The sequence below is a fragment of the Pagrus pagrus genome (assembly GCF_965226575.1).
Source record: "Pagrus pagrus genome assembly, chromosome: 12".
Classification (NCBI taxonomy): domain Eukaryota; kingdom Metazoa; phylum Chordata; class Actinopteri; order Spariformes; family Sparidae; genus Pagrus; species Pagrus pagrus.
This window is the reverse complement of record NC_140196.1, coordinates 22362734-22380279: the sequence shown is the minus strand read 5'-3', so window position 1 is coordinate 22380279 and position 17546 is coordinate 22362734. Positions and strand designations below refer to the sequence as shown.

The 17546-nt window shown below is 41.0% G+C and overlaps 2 protein-coding genes across 2 annotated transcripts; both read right to left on the bottom strand.

The window, feature by feature from the left end:
- Nucleotides 1–715: 715 nt before the first annotated feature.
- Nucleotides 716–6127, bottom strand: LOC311266080 (complement factor H-related protein 1-like; the record flags this gene model as incomplete). The annotated part of the gene is made up of 9 exons (XM_084368264.1): nucleotides 716–986; nucleotides 1620–1645; nucleotides 2155–2319; nucleotides 2405–2572; nucleotides 2819–2875; nucleotides 3498–3689; nucleotides 3849–4028; nucleotides 4372–4563; nucleotides 6097–6127. The coding sequence occupies 9 exons, from the start codon at nucleotides 6125–6127 to the stop codon at nucleotides 951–953; spliced, it is 1047 nt and encodes a 348-aa protein (XP_084224390.1). The 3' UTR covers nucleotides 716–950.
- Nucleotides 6128–6569: 442 nt separating this feature from the next.
- LOC311266079 (complement factor H-like) lies at nucleotides 6570–17546 on the bottom strand (the record flags this gene model as incomplete). The annotated part of the gene is made up of 9 exons (XM_084368263.1): nucleotides 6570–6891; nucleotides 7039–7055; nucleotides 8164–8319; nucleotides 8417–8578; nucleotides 8935–8991; nucleotides 9167–9238; nucleotides 10096–10194; nucleotides 17221–17412; nucleotides 17531–17546. The coding sequence occupies 9 exons, from the start codon at nucleotides 17544–17546 to the stop codon at nucleotides 6877–6879; spliced, it is 786 nt and encodes a 261-aa protein (XP_084224389.1). The 3' UTR covers nucleotides 6570–6876.

Here is a 17546-nt window from a genome sequence, read left to right as displayed (position 1 = left end):
ATGAACCTTGCAGACGTTAAATCACACTTAAAAACACTTTAATTGGAACATAATCTGTTATTTAGTAATGAAGGAGTGGTTAAACTAAGTAAAATGTGGCATGGTAAAGACATCACATGGTAAAGTACCTGTTGCCCCCTGAATCTGCTTTTGCTGGTGGAGCTTAGTGACGTGGCAGAATTAATTGTTGGACACTTCAAACATGGTCACTTCCAGAAATGAAGAATAAAATCAGATTTGAAAACACTGAGTTATACATTTGAGAGTCATTAGCCCTGTGACAGACTGGTGGCCTCTCCAGGACCAGCCTTCAGGCATTTGTGACCAGTAGGTGAACAGGAGGTATGTAAAGATAATGGATGGGTGGTTTTGGGGGACAATTTACAAAACAGAACTTCTGCAGACACAATAGTGTTGCACTTTGTCACAGGAGAAGAGGACCCAAACGCAGACAACACACAGGAGGCAGGATCGGGGGAACGAAAAGCAAGCTTTCATAGAATAAAAGCTGAAAATACAAAACACCAGAAATCTATACAAACCAGGAGACTATATACACACAGACACTAACGAGGCGTTCAGGAACAGGTGGAGTGAGGAGGGAAGAGGAACAGGTGAGGAAACGAGCGGACACTGAATCAAGACAGTGGGCATAATATATCAAAATAAAAGACAACAAGAACAAGACACTGAATCATGACAAATAGACTAGAAAGATAATTCCAGTTAAAGACTTTATTCATTCCAGTCCACCATATTTAACTGTTGAGTTATTTGTGCAGTTTTGAGCATACAGACCAACTTACTCCTACATTATGTAGCCATTCACAGATCAGTGTGAAAGCCAGAAATGGTTTGTGTGTGTGACAGCATAATCAGAATGTTGTCTCTCAAAAGCTTCCAGGATGGCAGATGTTTGAGTCGGGGCCGAGCAAATCCAAAGGCAGCCGTTATTTCCCCTTGGTGAGAAAGCCATCGCAAGTATTCTAGTTACAAGACAGAGAGTTTACAAGCCATGAACAATTAGAGTAAGATACAAATATGGTGAACTATAAATGCAGAATTATAAACTTAAAGGGGCTCTATGTAACAATTTGTAGCAATTTACCACATGTGAGTGGATGATGTTGAAAATGAGAACTTCCCTGTCTCTCTCGGATGCCCATACAAGTGGATGATTTGAAGTTGTTTAAAGGTGAACTATGTAAGAACTTTTGTTAACAACATTCAAAAATGAACTGAAATTAGCAACAGGATGTGAAGAAATAACAGTTCTGGTGACTATGTATTGTAACTAACTAGATACCGTTAGCAGCAGTTGCTTGATCTGGTGATATACTGCCCCCCATTTGTTTTGAGTATAAATTCAGCAGGATGCCAATTGCACCTGTAATGATGCTGGACTTCTTTGTGAAGGAGAGCAATAGTAGCTACTGTAGGGTTAGAGTCCACTAACAAAACTAATGACTGGCTTTCAGCACAAAACAAAAGTTTCACAGAACCCCTTAAAAAAATAATAATGCCAATAAACACTACTAGTGTTTTTTTTTTATAGACATTTCAAGATGAAAGTCATCATCAGCATGTGTACTTCTTTCTAATTCAGGAGTAATACTTACCACAAATAGTTGAGCTCTAGTACAACCTGAAAACAAGCATACAGAGGCATATAGTGGTCACAAGTTTACACACACTTGTAAAGAACCTGTCTATCATGGCAGTCTTCAGTTCCAATGATTTCAAACTACTTTCATGAAGTTTGTTTCAAATCTGAATTTATTTTGGGTCTTCTGAAAATGTGACCAAATCTGTTGGCTCGAAAAAAAAAATATATACATACAACAACTTGAACAATCAATTTTGGGGATTATAGAAGGTTGATAGCTGATATACTGGACTGACTCTACAAGGTTTCAGTAACGGGTATTGGTGAGTGTTTTACAAGGTGACATCGATTATGCGATGTTGGATACCTCGTCTTTCTGATTACTTATTTTCGCAGACATATGTAATTAGTTTTATGACAAAACTGTGACTCTGACTGAAAGATTGTCTTTCAAATTTAAATAATAAATTAATGGCAAAATTCAAACAGGATCAGAACTAACAGAATTAACAGAACTTCATAATGTAATAATGTAAAGTGATACTTACATCTGGAAAGATGAATTATTCTGTTATTGCACTGGCCGTCAGAATAATTATCAAACAACCATTTATCCACACATTCCAGTCTGATGTCGTCACCATCTTCAATATATTTAACTCCAGCAGGTTTTAAGTCAGGATATTCAAGAGTGTTGACAACGCAGAAGGTAGCTGCACAAAAGAAACAACAAGTTTGTTAACCTGTTTTTTCTCCAGCCAACTTCTTTGACGGACCTTTAAAATGACTTGTTTATACCTTCACAGGTGGGTAGTTCTGACCATGTGCCATCGCTGTAACACCTCACAGACTCTGGACCGAGTCGTTTGTAATAACTGTTGCACCGGTACTTCACAGACGTCCTGAGGGTTCGCACAACCTCAGCATGTTGAATCTCGGGAGGGGTTCCACATCTGTCGACTGAAGCTGAAAAAATAGAGGTTTCCGGAAACAAATGATTTTACTGGCTGATGGACCTAATCTGTCACCAAATCCCTCAATAATGTTACCAGTAAGAGCTGTGGCTATAGATGCAGCTGTGAATGAAATAGAGATTATTTACCTAAATTTTATCTACATTTTCCCCAAATAAGCCAGTAAAAAGGTCCTGACTTGGCAGAGATGTGATCTGCTGTATGTGATGTAAAAGGTGAAATGAATCTACTTATTCACTTGTAGTAAGGCGACGTTCAGTGTCTCTCGTATTCGATCCGGAGCTGCTAGACGATCCTGTAAGACACAGTGAACGCACTAGTTAGTATTGCACTGGGAGGTTGTTTTCATGCATTTCTTCCAGAACATCTGAAGATTTTTCCCCATTATACACACACATTCCTGCCAATGGTTTTACATTAATCCAGATATGGCAGTCATGCACCAAGAAACAGCAATGCAGGGCACAGAAAGTCGTGATATATTTATAGTGGAGAGGGCACATCACATTTTGTCAATTGAAAGGGCACCCAAGAGAGCACTGTCTCGAACATGGGGGCACCATGGGGGGCTGGATGGGAATCTTTGAAAAAAATAAATGACATTACAACAAAGGCAATAAAGAAAATTGATGAAATTAAACATTGATGTAAACCATTCCTGAAAAAACTTTTAAAGAAAGTTGGCTTTGTAACTGTTTTATGAGAGAAGAAAGTCAACATGTTTGTTAGACCTCAAGGATACAGACAATTTGTTTTGGTGAGTTATCACTGAATGTACAAAGCTCATTTATCCATGTGTTTATGTACCTTTCTTTTTTTCTTCTTACTTTCTTTCCCCTTTCCCCCTCCCATTTTACTTTGACCATACCATACAAATTCATAAAAGTATTTTCATCACTGTCACATTGTCCACTTACTGCACGTTGGGCCTTCAGTCCAGGCTCCAGCTATGCACATGATGGTTTTGTTGTTGCCTGCTCCCTCTGCAGTATATCCATCTACACATTCATACTGCAGCACTGGATCTGCAGCAAACAGCTCCTGGTATTTGTGATCAACGATGACGGCATGCAGTACTTTAGGTGGCTCACCACATGCATTGACACTTCCTGTGAAAATCAGCACATTTGTCATCAATAGGTATGGGTGCTCAGAGGGCTGCTTGGTTGGCTCGGTTAGTGTAGCTGGTGAGAATTCAAACCTATGAGTGACGTTGTAGTCACTGATAGTTTTACAGCTTATTGGTGCAGAACATCTGACAGACTTACTCTCACAGACTGGCACAGAGGACCATGATCCATTTGTACATAAAGCCGTGGCATCCCTGTTTTTGAGTTGATATGCTTTGTCACATGTTATCCTGATTTTCTGTCCGTCTTCATACCAACCAGTGGGGCTTTCTGTGTACTTTGCATTGGGTATCTCTGGTGGAATACAGGCTTCTTCCACTGAGGGGGACAGAAAGACACAACATCACAGTTTACTATGGTGATGATCTCAAACTGTTTTTGGTGTTTGTATATTTCTAAAATGTCAGTATATATATATATATATATACTTCCTGTTAAAGGGAAGGCTCCACTGCCTTGACTGTGGATATGGGATTAAAATATAAAGTCATTATTAAAAGTCAGAGGATCACTACAGTGCATCAGTTTCATGACAGTCCAGCTGATATGTGGAATAGTTCAGTCTGGACCAAAGTAATGGATCGACTGTCACTGTCATTCACAGAGCGACGGTGCAGCCGCGGTCAAAGAAAGAAAAAGAAAGAGTTAATTATAGACTCACAGATACATTGTGGTTGTGGAGACCATGTCCCATTCTGACATGTGCTTCTTGCCCACCAACCCTCCACTGCTGGTTTACATCCAAGATCGCAGGAGTAGGTCACGTACACCCCATTAGCATAAGTCTCACGCTTTGGGGAGAACTTACCACCATCCAGTGTGGGAGCGCTGCAGGACTGTGTTGCACTTTGTGCTGAAACACAATCATCAGCAAGATCACTCTACAGTGACTGTGTTTGTTTTAAAGCAATTCAGATGAGTGTTGGTGAAAGTACTCGATATTCTTGCCATGTAGCTCTCCAGGACACCAGATCAGAAGAACAAATCCAAGATATCTGATGCACATGTTGTCAGGAGTTGAATCATCCCACGACAAAGGAGACCTGTGAACTTAGTCCAGATCGCAGCCAGTTAATAATTGTTGAGGACCTGCCCCCAAAAGTTTGTGGAGTAAACACTCAGTCATGCTGTGGATGTGGAGCCTAAAGACAGACGAGCACAAAGGCGACATGCACAAGAACATATCTATAGACAAACAGCAACACACTCTCAGTTAAAGCCTTTTCCCTCTAAGTGTGCAGAGAGCCCTCCACTTTATATGAGCATCTTTATTAGAATTCATTCAGATTACAAATTATTATTGTTCAGATTCAGATGATGAAAAAAAAGCAGTTCCAGATTGAGATGTGTTTTGTTTAAATGAGGTTCCTAACAAACAAAGATTGTGTTCAGTTTTGTGTTCAGCATGGCTTCCTGACCTCAGGTGACACTTTGTGTTTATTCCACATGATTTTATGTATGGTGTGCGAGACAATGATTAATTTGTCTGGAGAGAAGAACCACCAATGGATCATTTGCTATCCAAAAAAATCTATTTGCTTATTGAGAGTCTAAATTTCAAAATGATTTCCCAGACTGGTGTGATCAGAGGTCAGTCGTACCCGCCCATATTCAGTTATTTATCCAGCCTGGTCCCCCTCTGGATTGACCTTTGATTGCTTCTGAGCACACTACACACCTTCAGTACACCCAGCGCTACACGGATACTCGACCGTTATGTCAGAATTAGACTCCATTACCATCCACTTACAAGAGCAGATATTCTAATTTAGAAACGTGTAAATCAAAGTTGTCAAACAGGTTGAAGTAACAAGCATGTTTAAATCTGATCATCTCTGAAATGACAGCTGGCCACATCTTAAGAGCGAAGCTGTTCAGAGCAAATACTTAGCTCTGGTGAAGTCATTGAAGGTAAAGGACATGTTAGATACACTAAACCTGCACATTGACCCAATTCTCCTGTACAGCATGAGTGAGCTACCTCCTGCTCCTGGTGTGTGAATCTGAATCCTGTGAATATCCTGACAAGTTCATTCTCATAGATAACTCTCCTGTTATCTTCACAAAACAAATATAATCATGAGAAAATGAAAACTTAGTCTTGTTCTCATCAGTCTCCCTCATCTTATGAGAGGTCTATACCTGCTGTTCATAGATGATGGACTTCAGTCCTCACAGATTGTTAATGAGGAGGAAGGACCTGATGTCATTTTGAGAATTCTTCAGTATGTTCACATGTTGTTCACATGTTTGAAGTGGATCTTAAGCAATGGAATTAAAATATGTTGCAAAAGAGGAATTGTGTCTCCCTTTGGTTCAAGTCCAGTAGTCACCACATTTTCTGTGTTCACAATGATCCACAGTCGGCACGTTTACACTACAGTACATGCTTGCAGCACGGCTGCAGTGATGGCCATGTTGATCGGTCAGTCGGCCCACCGCTCTGATCCAGACCGAAACTATGTGTTGGATGTGCCACGATTTCATTTGTCCTATAATTCAGTTTATAACTATTAAAAACTCCTGCAAACATCATGACATCCTCATCGCCTTAGTCTGTGCTAATGAGCCCACGTTAGCATGCTGACACTCTAAGCTAATAGGAGGATGGTAAACACTGTACTTGCTTATTGTTAGCATTTTATCATTGTCATTGTGAGAATGATAGCATCCTGATGTTAGCATGTAGCTCAAAGCACTGCTGTCAGAGCGTCAGGATGACTGCAGACTACTTTTCTTGTTAATCCATCTTGCTCAGCTGTGATCCTGTTAATGAACCATCATGAATCGTACTGCCATCATAATCAGTGGAAGAACTGCTCCAAACAGTTTGTAGACAAAATAACACAAAGGTCTCTGTTAAGATTTCTGACAAACATTTTATTCAGACTCTCTCGTCAGTAGTGGACCATATCAACTGTATTCATGTGTTCAAAGTATTCAGAGTCATTTCATTCTAATCATAAACATTCAAGCTGACGGTCAAAGAACAATCAGTCCCAACACTGTGTTTGTATTTTCCAGCAATTCTTTTCAGAAGAAATAACAATAACAATAAAATCCAAAACAAATGTGACAAATGTCGGTTGGTGTAGTTGTTTTCTGATGGAGGTCCTTCAGAACTTTGTCTTTGTTGTCGGTCCAGCAGTAACTCCTCTGCTGCACTTTACATGCAATGTCTCTGGTTACAACACAGACAATAAGTAACAATGTCAACAGTTAATAAATGAATACAAAACTGGAAAAATAAAGTGTTGACCAACATTAAATGCACAAAACAATTAAACAGAGTATTTCTTAAGAAGGTAAATAAAAGAATAACACTTACAGTGTATGGATTACAACCTGAAAAGAATCCAATAAAAGCAGTGAATATTTCAGCAGGTAGTTTAAAGGTTCAATACGACATTCACTGACACTAGATGTTGCACTAGAGCATCTCAGACTAAAATGAAGGTGTGTGTCGGCCACACCTCCCCCTGACCACAAACAGCTGGTATATAGCTCTCCTCAAAGTATTGGTGGAGTATTTCCACCAGTTGAGCCGCGCCTGTGATGGACCGAACTGCGCCCGCCCCGACTCCAAGCGGGACGTTTTTAGAGTCAGTGTGTTCAGCCCTCAGTACTTGTTGCCTCTAACTGAATCTCTTCAGTTTCTCTCTCACTGTTTTTTTCTATGAGCAGTAATCAGACTTTGGCCTCTATCTGGACGCAGCTGCTGTTGGATGTGGAGTGATGGACAATATGATGCTGAGGTATGTGGAGGCAGCTATGGATTGAGCAGTCTCCAGAACGATTGGATCGATCAGACAGACGGAGGAAAAGTTTGCGAGGATCAGACGAGAGAGAAAAAAGAGACTACAATGTGATAAAGATCAGTCTGTTTGAGTTCATCCAAACAGGAGACAAAGAGGACAGACACACCTGTATAGGTCTTTGTTGCTGAAGCTAAGTTACAGTGACTTCATTAGATGTGATAGTGAGTATTGACATGACCAGAATGGAGTATGTGGGATTGACTCAAAGTAAACTACAGTGCCCATGTTCATCCTAATGAAGGAACCTGTCAGCCAGGGCAGCACTGACTCACTGATGCGTTTTTAATAGGTTTTGGACGACAGTGGAGCTCAATGACACAGAGGAATAAGATACATCAGGCTTCAGCTACACGGGAGAATACTTATTAGTCGGATCAACACATGCTGACTTTTGTTCTTTTAATGGGATTTATCGACAATATAAGTTAAGAATGATGATAGTCTTATCCTTTAAATAGAAATCAGTTCTCACTGTGTATGGATTTATCTTTGTGTTCTGTTAAACCTTCATTATTCTTTTTAACAGTGATTCAGATCTTAAAGAGTTTATATTCATGTATGTTTGCTGACTATAACAATACTCAAACTGAAAGCAGTGTGTCAAATTAAAATATAAAGAGTTTACTTATACTTACACCGGGTAAGACTTATCACTCCATTAATACACTGAACAAGACTGTAGTAATGATCCCACTGACATGGAATATGCCGCCCCTCTCCTTCTCTTAAACGTTGAAGTCCAGATGGATATAATTCACCATATCGAGCAGGATTCAGGACACAGGATGTGTCTGCATAAAGTAAACATAAAAACATATGTAGAAATATTTAGTTACTGACTCTGACAGACTTTTGGGAAAAAAAATGGTGGTATTGATTTGTTTATACCTTTGCAGACAGGTAGTTCTGACCAACTGCCATCGCTGTAACATACCACGGTGTCTGAACCAACTAGTGTGTGATAGTTATAACATCCGTATTTCAAATTGTTTCTTTCAACGTTCACAACAGCACCATTTGCAATAGTTGGGTATGGTCCACAGTAGCCGACTGAAATAAAAAAGGAGGTTATTCACAGCACTGTGGTCCTCGACACCACATGATGTCACCAGCTGCTTCTCTTCACCTGCCAGTAACACAGAAAATACACACTATCCCTGACACATCCCACCCTCTGTCATGAAGCCACGCCAACCAATCAGTAGCAGTTACTAGTGTAGTGATAAAAGCATGATCCCTCACTGGCTTCCCACCAACAGGCACTGCCACAACCTCTCAGTAAGACTGTACTGCAGTGATACAGACATCATTTGAATTACCAGTTGGTACAAATTCAGCTTAAATTCAGCAACAAAACAAGTCTGACACACGTGATGTGAAAGGAGCAATGCATCTGAAGGATTTACTTTCTATGAATGTAGGTCTGCTGTCTCCTCTGTTCGAGTCAGAGGTGGTAGAAGATCCTGTAAGACACAGAGCAGATGAAGGTATAAATACAGAGAGCATAAGACACATAGTAACTAAGCTACTTTACTTCTACTACAGTAACTATGAATAGTTTATTTCTTTCTGAACATTTTTTATGCTAACGATTCTTCTTCTTAATCTACAGTGAAGTGCTTTTTTTCACTAGCCTACCTCCACCTGCAGGCTGCAGACTGCTGCCAGATGTACCTCCTCCATGTCCAGTACTCTGTGTGGTTCCTGTGCCTGATAGGATGAGAGCGAACTCAAGACTCAGTCAAACTAGGCTTACACATGCATCAGGCCTGCTACTAGGAACCGTGGACAGGGGGACAACATTTTCCAGATTAGGCCCCTCATCCACGCCCACTCTAGCACCACTGCTATCTACTGAAGTTAGCAACCTAACCAGCTAGCTCCGGCCCGTCCTAGTCCAAAGCTCCTGTGCTGGTGGTGTAAACACCATCACTCCCCGGGCCACTGAGCTCCCAGTCCAAACCACTGGAGTGTGAATTTGAGAGGTGTATAAAAATTCTTGCATATTGCCCCTTTAATTATAACAAAGCACACAGAAAGTAGACTGTGACAAGTACAGGTATGTTCCTAAAGTAAACTGATTCAGTTACTAATGTGTAGCTTTGTGGCCCAGGCTCATGATGTACTGTGCTGTGCTTTTTGAATAAAAATACACATTTGCTAAAATCTCAAACAGAAAATAACTTAAATAATAATAATAATATCTGAATTAATGTGACTCAATGAATCAATAACAATGACTTTTGCTGTCTTCTGTTTCATAAATGTCACATCTCATATTCTGTCTTCATTTCTTCTATCCTGTCACGTTTCCCTTCTTCCAACCTTGTGTACTCTCTTTGTTCAAGGCGTTTTGTGGTGACAGTGTCTGACCCACCTTGACTCAGCTGCCTGACATCGGCTCTTCAATGACTAGTTAACATTTGCGACGCATTCCTATGTAGTTGTGTCAATCTGTGCGCAATCGTCCTCGTCCGCAAGAAAATGCCTGACAAATGTAGTACATATACTACAGACATAATAGACTGGAGAGATAGATGCACACTCATCCACACCCAATACTCCACCTGCAGGTTGTGTCCCACTGCCAGGAGATGGAGTGTGCTCCCCACCTGTTGCTCCCTCTGTGGATCCACCCTGTCCAGTACCTGGTGCGGCTGCACTGCCTAAGTGGTAACAAAATAAGGTTTCATTTAACTCACCAGATATTTCTAAAGAAAATAAAATAAAATAAAATATAATTAAAACAATAGAAATGTTTATAATGTTTTACTTTTTGGGAGGTAGAAATGCTTCAATGGAAGGATCCCTAATGTTTTCATTTTTCATAAGCGCAGCAGGCAGAGTTGCACTCGCCAGTCAATTAAGGGAACTTGTGATCCGAGGACCATTTAGCATGTAACAGAACAAAACAATAGGTGTGTTTGCTTTTGGCCTGTTACACCATTAAGTTTTAGTTTTGGCCCTCTAAAGGAAAAAGTTTAGGCCCCCCTGCTTCACAGAGATATTTAAAGGTGCAATATGTAAGACAATTATCTACTACAATTATCAACAGAATGTGAAGAAACAACAGTGTTGACGTCATGTCACAGATGTCTGTATTATGTTGTAAAGCATTTCTACAGAAGTTAGCATGCTAACCAGCTAGTCCCGGGCCTGAAAACCTCTTTCTCCCAGCGGTCCAAAGGTCCAATGCTAGCGATGTAAATGCACAGACTGTCCAGCTAGCTGCGCTGCAAACTGAGCTAACAAGCTAACAGTCATAAACAGAATACGGGGGTGGCCCTCCATTCCGAAGCACCGCTGTTCCGAATCCGACTTTTAAGTTCCAATTACTTCCCAATAGGGTCAGGGGTTCCCCAATAGCCTTTTCGGAATAGTGGGGTCTTTAGAAAAAATGGGAAACCACGCCAGTACGAATAATGGAAGTCTATTTTCGGAACAGCGGGGTGTAACCATAGAATACAGTTAGCAGCAGTTAGCTACTCTGGTGATGTGCTGCTCCTAGGTACTTGTACTTTACTTGAGTATTCACATTTTCTGCTACTTTATACTTCCATTCTTCTGCAATTTGAAGGCATATATCTTACTTTTTACTCCACTACATGTATTTGAAAACTTTAGTTACTAGTTAGTAGTCAGAGCCAAAGTAGCGCACTTTTAAATCAATGTATTTTTATCGGCAATCGCATTAAAAAACAAAAAACAGATTCCAACAGCCAGAAAAATGCTGAATATTGGATAATACGTTGAACCAGACAACTCAGACAAATTGGATTCATTTGTATGTATTGTTTTACTTAAGTGAATTTATTGCCAGAAAATAACTTTTTGATACACTGAATAGGAATACTTTTACTCAAGTACTATTTGTGTGGGGGAGGTAATATTTTAACACTATATCTTGACTTTTACTCAAGTATGATCTTTGGGTTCTTTGTACAACACTGACTACAGGGTACAAGTACTTTATACTGTGTTTACAAGCTCTACAGTACTGATGCCATCAGTCTCTCTCAGCACAACTGTGGCAGATTTACCACCCAAATGTCATAGTACTGTAATGTTTGATACGGAGGGTGTTCGATCTCACACAGAAGTTAACAGAAGCAGGGTTCCCACTTACATAGCTCTGTCGCTAGCAGAATTTATCAGCTTCGGCTAGCTAACAAAAGCTAATGCAAACACTTGGAGTTGTTTGAAGTCTCTGAATGACATTTTAAAATGAAGAAAGCCTGTGAAAAGGTCTGAAATAGGCACTTGATGGCTACATTATACCATCTATGGATACAATGCTAAACCACTGAGGCTAAGCTACAGCACATGTCCCAGGAGTCTGCATCCCAGCCGGCTGAGCCATTTCTAGTTCAAGTTAAAAGAAATCCAAAGTTTGACAGGCCCGTCATACTCAGTTACAGTTTCTTTATCCATGGTTGGACAACCGCTGCTCAGGAAGGATTTGCAACTGGTCAGTTTTCTCTTTTACATTCAATAAATAAGTATTTTCATCACTGCATATCTCAGCACATTGTCAGTGTAAAAGAATAGCACCTGAACAGAATCCAATAAAAGCAGTGAATATTTCAGCAGGTAGTTTAAATTTTCTATACACAACATTCACTGACACTAGATGTCGCACTAGAGCATCCCAGACTAAATGAATGTGTGTGTCGGCCACACCTCCCCCTGACCACAAACAGCTGGTATATAGCACTCCTCAAATGGAGTATTTCCACCAGCACTTTTGGTCGTGCTGAGTCAAACTGAGCTGCGCTCATTAGCTTTTCCATCACCAGTTTTACTGTGGCCAGTCTAGTTGCACCTGCTCCGGAGTAGGGCCGAACTGCGCCTGCCCTGACTCCAAGCGGGCTGCGATGACGTCTCGCGACTGAGCCTACCTGTAACAATCACCCATCTCCCCCTCAAACTAGTGTGTGTTGCAAATCAATACTCAACTCATGTCTGAGCAGGAAACCTGACAGAAAGACGTTTTTAGAGTCAGTGTGTTCAGCCCTCAGTACTTGTTGCCTCTAACTGAATCTCTTCAGTTTCTCTCTCACTGTTCTTTCCTACCAGCAGTAATCAGACTTTGGCCTCTATCTGGACGCAGCTGCTGTTGGATGTGGAGTAATGGACAATATGTTGCTGAGGTATGTGGAGGCAGCTATGGATTGAGCAGTCTCCAGAACGATTGGATCGATCAGACAGATGGAGGAAAAGTTTGCGAGGATCAGACGAGAGAGAAAAAAGAGACTACAATGTGATAAAGATCAGTCTGTTTGAGTTCATCCAAACAGGAGACAAAGAGGACAGACACACCTGTATAGGTCTTTGTTGCTGAAGCTAAGTTACAGTGACTTCATTAGATGTGTTAATGAGTATTTACATGACCAGAATGGAGTATGTGGGATTGACTCAAAGTAAACTACAGTGCCCATGTTCATCCTAATGAAGGAACCTGTCAGCCAGGGCAGCACTGACTCACTGATGTGTTTTTAATAGGTTTTGGACGACAGTGGAGCTCAATGAAACAGAGGAATAAGATACATCAGGCTTCAGCTACACGGGAGAAAACTTATTAGTCGGATCAACACATGCTGACTTTTGTTCTTTTAATGGGATTTATTGACAATATAAGTTAAGAATGATGATAGTCTTATCCTTTAAATAGAAATCAGTGTTCACTGTGTATGGATTTATCTTTGTGTTCTGTTAAACCTTCATTATTCTTTTTAAACAGTGATTCAGATCTTAAAGAGTTTATATTCATGTATGTTTGCTGACTATAACAATACTCAGACTGAAAGCAGCGTGTCAAATTAAAATATAAAGAGTTTACTTATACTTACACCGGGTACGAGTTATCACTCCATTAATACACTGAACATCACTGGTGTATTGATCCCAAATACATGGAATACGCCGCCTCTCTCCTTCTCTTAAACGTTCAAATCCAGATAAATGACGATATTGAGCAGGATTCAGGACACAGGATTCCTCTGCACAAAGTAAACATAAAAACACGTGTAGAAATATTTAGTTACTGACTCTGACAGACTTTTGGGAAAAAAAATAGTGGTATTGATTTGTTTATACCTTTGCAGACAGGTAGTTGTGACCAACTGCCATCACTGTGACACACCACAGTGTCTGAACCAACTAGTGTGTGATAGGCAGCACATCGGTACTTCAAATGCATTATTTCAACTTTCGCAACAGCACCATTTCGAATGGTTGGGTATGGTCCACAGTAGCCGACTGAAATGAAAAAGGAGGTTATTCACAGCACTTTGGTCCTCGACACCACATGATGTCACCAGCTGCTTCTCTTCACCTGCCAGTAACACAGAAAATACACACTATCCCTGACACATCCCACCCTCTGTCATGAAGGCACGCCAACCAATCAGTGGCAGTTACTAGTGTAGTGTAATCCCTCACTGGCTTCCCACCAACAAACACTGCCAGTTATAGTTATTGGACTGAACTTCCAAGTCAGAGGTGCCGCTGCTGAGAACTAGAAACCAGGTCTCTGCAGTAATGGATAAAGGATTTGACCCAAGCTATCCCCACAACCACTCAGTACGGCTGTACTGAAGGGATACAGACTTCATTCAAATTAATTACATTAATCAGTCAGCCATTGAGAAAATATTTGAAAAGAATCTGAACTAACTTGGTCTGAATAGAGACAATACTAAGTTACAATACTTTTTTTTTCTTTACAAAGATAGAACAGGTGCAGTGTGTTCCCCACCTGCTCCACCCTCTGTGGATCCACCAGGACCAGTACTTGGTGTGGGTGCTTTGCCTTAGTGGAAAAACAGTACAGTACACTTCAGACAGATATTTGAAACAATGGATATTCAACCAATTCTCATATCTGCCAGCAGTGGCGGACTGGCACCAAAAAGAGGCCCTGGCAATTTTGACAGAGAGAGGCCACGTTTGTCTTCTCAGGTCATCTGCAACCAACAGAAACATAAACATTACACTGCCACAGAACATTATAGTATAGCTTAACCAGAACATGAAAAATAAATGTTTTACCTTTATGTAGTTACATTAGCAGGTTGCGCAATAATTTGCTTTTCTCTGCCACTCAGTCAATCACATCATCCGAGTCCAGTCTCATGAGGATCTCCTTCTCTGTTGCCATCAACATGAAGGCTTCCAAATTTTCCTCTCGCATTCTGCTCCTGAGACGACTCTTAATGAACTGTGTCGAAAAGCTTCTTTCACATGCCACTTGTGTGCAGGACAAGGTCAACAAAAATTTGTAGGCCAACTGTATTTTGTGGTACGCATGTGAAAAAAACTTCAGCTGCTGGAGGAGGAAGTAGCAACTAGGCCTGTCACGATAACACATTTTGCTGGACGATAAATTGTCCTAGAAATTAGAGACCATTTTTCAACTAATATAATGATAATGGCATAATAATGCAAGTACACCCTTTCAGAGATCAATAAACCTTAATTTCTAAAGAATATTTAACATTGGAACGTGAAGAAGACATTTTAAATATCCAAAGTAAATAAAGATGGAGCTTGTGGCCAGCCAAGATTCATAATTTGCAGCAACAATGTTAGCACCATTGTCTGTAGTGATGCGGAGGCGTGACGGTACACGTGATGATGATGATGACGTATGTGTTTTTTCCAAGGTGTTTCCCCGTGTCCTCCTGTTAATCTAAACATGTACCAGCTGTCTGTTTATAATCTTATGATGCTGTTATAATGTGCTGTGATTGAGATCCTGACTCACCAAACATCCTGGAAAGTGACAAAGTTACGTTTTTCTATAATTTACATAATTACATAATCGCCATCAGTAAACAGGACGCTGTCTGACCATTTCACTCGGGGAGTTCACGAAGTTCACTAAGTCTCAGTCGGGAGGGCTGACCGTCAGCCAACAACAAACACTTGGTGAGTTAAAGTTTTCTGCCGGGGACAGACGCCGTTTTTCGGGCAGAGATGTGATGAAGAGTCGGCCGGACCGACAGGCTGACAGACATTTCTCCACGAATAACTGCGGTATTATTTTCCTCATATAAGTTGCCAAAGACACGACCAGTTACTATGTTACTGTTGTATGGTAATGTAACGTTGCTTTGTGGGACATTTATCTTTATTTTGTTGAGTGAAGGATCTGTACAGTTATCAGACACCAACACCATCAGACCGACACACCCTCGCTCCGCGCCGCGAAAAATAAAAAACGTCATTATTTTTATTTAGTTTAGTATGCCTATTATTTGTCAGAGTTAACAGGCCGTTTTGTTTGTTTGTTTGCTTTTTTCCCTCTTTTTTGTGGCCGCCTTCAGCTCCGCTTTAGTTTTTATTATAATGCGCCTCGCGGCCGCATCACCGGGCAGCTGCAGTGGCATTTGCCCACATTGCCCAATGGCCAGTCCGTCCCTGTCTGCCAGCAAAGAACCAAGTCTATGTTTTAAACGGACTTAAACTAGACACAGATATTTATTCATAATTTTGTATATTTAACACATTTATGTTAGCTTGTTAGCTCACTTAGCCATGCAGCTAGTGGCCCTATTAACTGACTGGCTCGGGGCAGCAGGGAAGTGTTGGTGTTTACATCACGGCCAACAGAACCGTGCTCAGCAGCCTCCCTGTGAACATGACCGGATCAGCACCAGATACGGCTGCTGAGACCGACAGATGCCAGTTTGATGACAGGTGATACGGTACGGAGGTGATTTACAGCGGCTCTGACCAAGATTCTAACTCCGGGGACAAAGCAGACACAGCAGGCGAGGACAGGAGAAGACGCAGCAAAGAATCACCAGCAATCACCGTCTGTTTAGTAAGAAAAATACAGTCGTGGTCAAAAGTTCACATACACTTGTAAACAACATGTATATCATGGCAGGCTTGAGTTCCAAATGATTTCTACAGAAAATTTGAATGACACAACTTTCTATAATCACCTAAATTGATTGTTCGAGTTGCTGTTTGGATGTTTTTGATCCAGCTGGTTTGGTCTCATTTTCAGAAGAACTATAATAAATTAATCATTGAACCAAACTTCATGGAAGTTTTTGTGACAGAGTAGTTTGTGTTCCACTCATTCATCACAGAAAAATGAGAGCTGTAGAAATCATCGGAGGTGAAGACTGCCATGATATACATGTTCTTTACAAGTGTATGTACACTTTTGACCACAGCTGTAGGTGCAAGAATATTTCCTATTTTGACATGTAGTGACTGTATTTTGTTAAATGAGTGATGCTCGATCGAGGAGAACATAGCTCAACAGTTCTTCTAGTAACACTGGTAATGCCATGCCACTTCTGCCCATCTGTGACTATTTAACCCACTACAGAACACTCTGTGGAAAAGTGCTTACCTAAGTCACGTTGTTGTTGATGGGAGAATATGGAGTTTGGTCAATCATGGAGCCAGAGCGTCTCCCGTATGAGATTTAGTGAAGGTTAGATACTGAAGGAACAGGGATACAGCACCTCATCTCCCCAGCTGCTCCATACAACCTTTCCTCCCTTCAACTACTAACGAGATACGGTGTAAGGAGAGGAAGAGGGACCTCTGCACATGCAGAAGCCTGAGACCCTGAGCATGACCTCAGGGTAACTCTACCTCCTGGGTGAGCAGAGTGGGAGATGTATGTCTACAAATTTACAACTGTGGATTTCTGCACATTGTCCACTTACTGCACGTTGGGCCTTCAGTCCAGGCTCCAGCTATGCACACGATGGTCTTGTCGCTGCCTGCTCCCTCTGCAGTATATCCATCTTCACATTCATACTGCAGCTCTGTATCTGCAGCAAACAGCTCCTGGTTTCTCTGATCAACTATGACGGCATGCAGTACTTTAGGTGGCTCACCACATGCATCGACACTTCCTGTAAAAATCAGCATTAGTGTAGCTGGTGAGAATTCAAACCTATGAGTGACGTTGTAGTCACTGATAGTTTTACAGCTTATTGGTGCAAAACATCTGACAGACTTACTCTCACAGACTGGCACAGAGGACCAT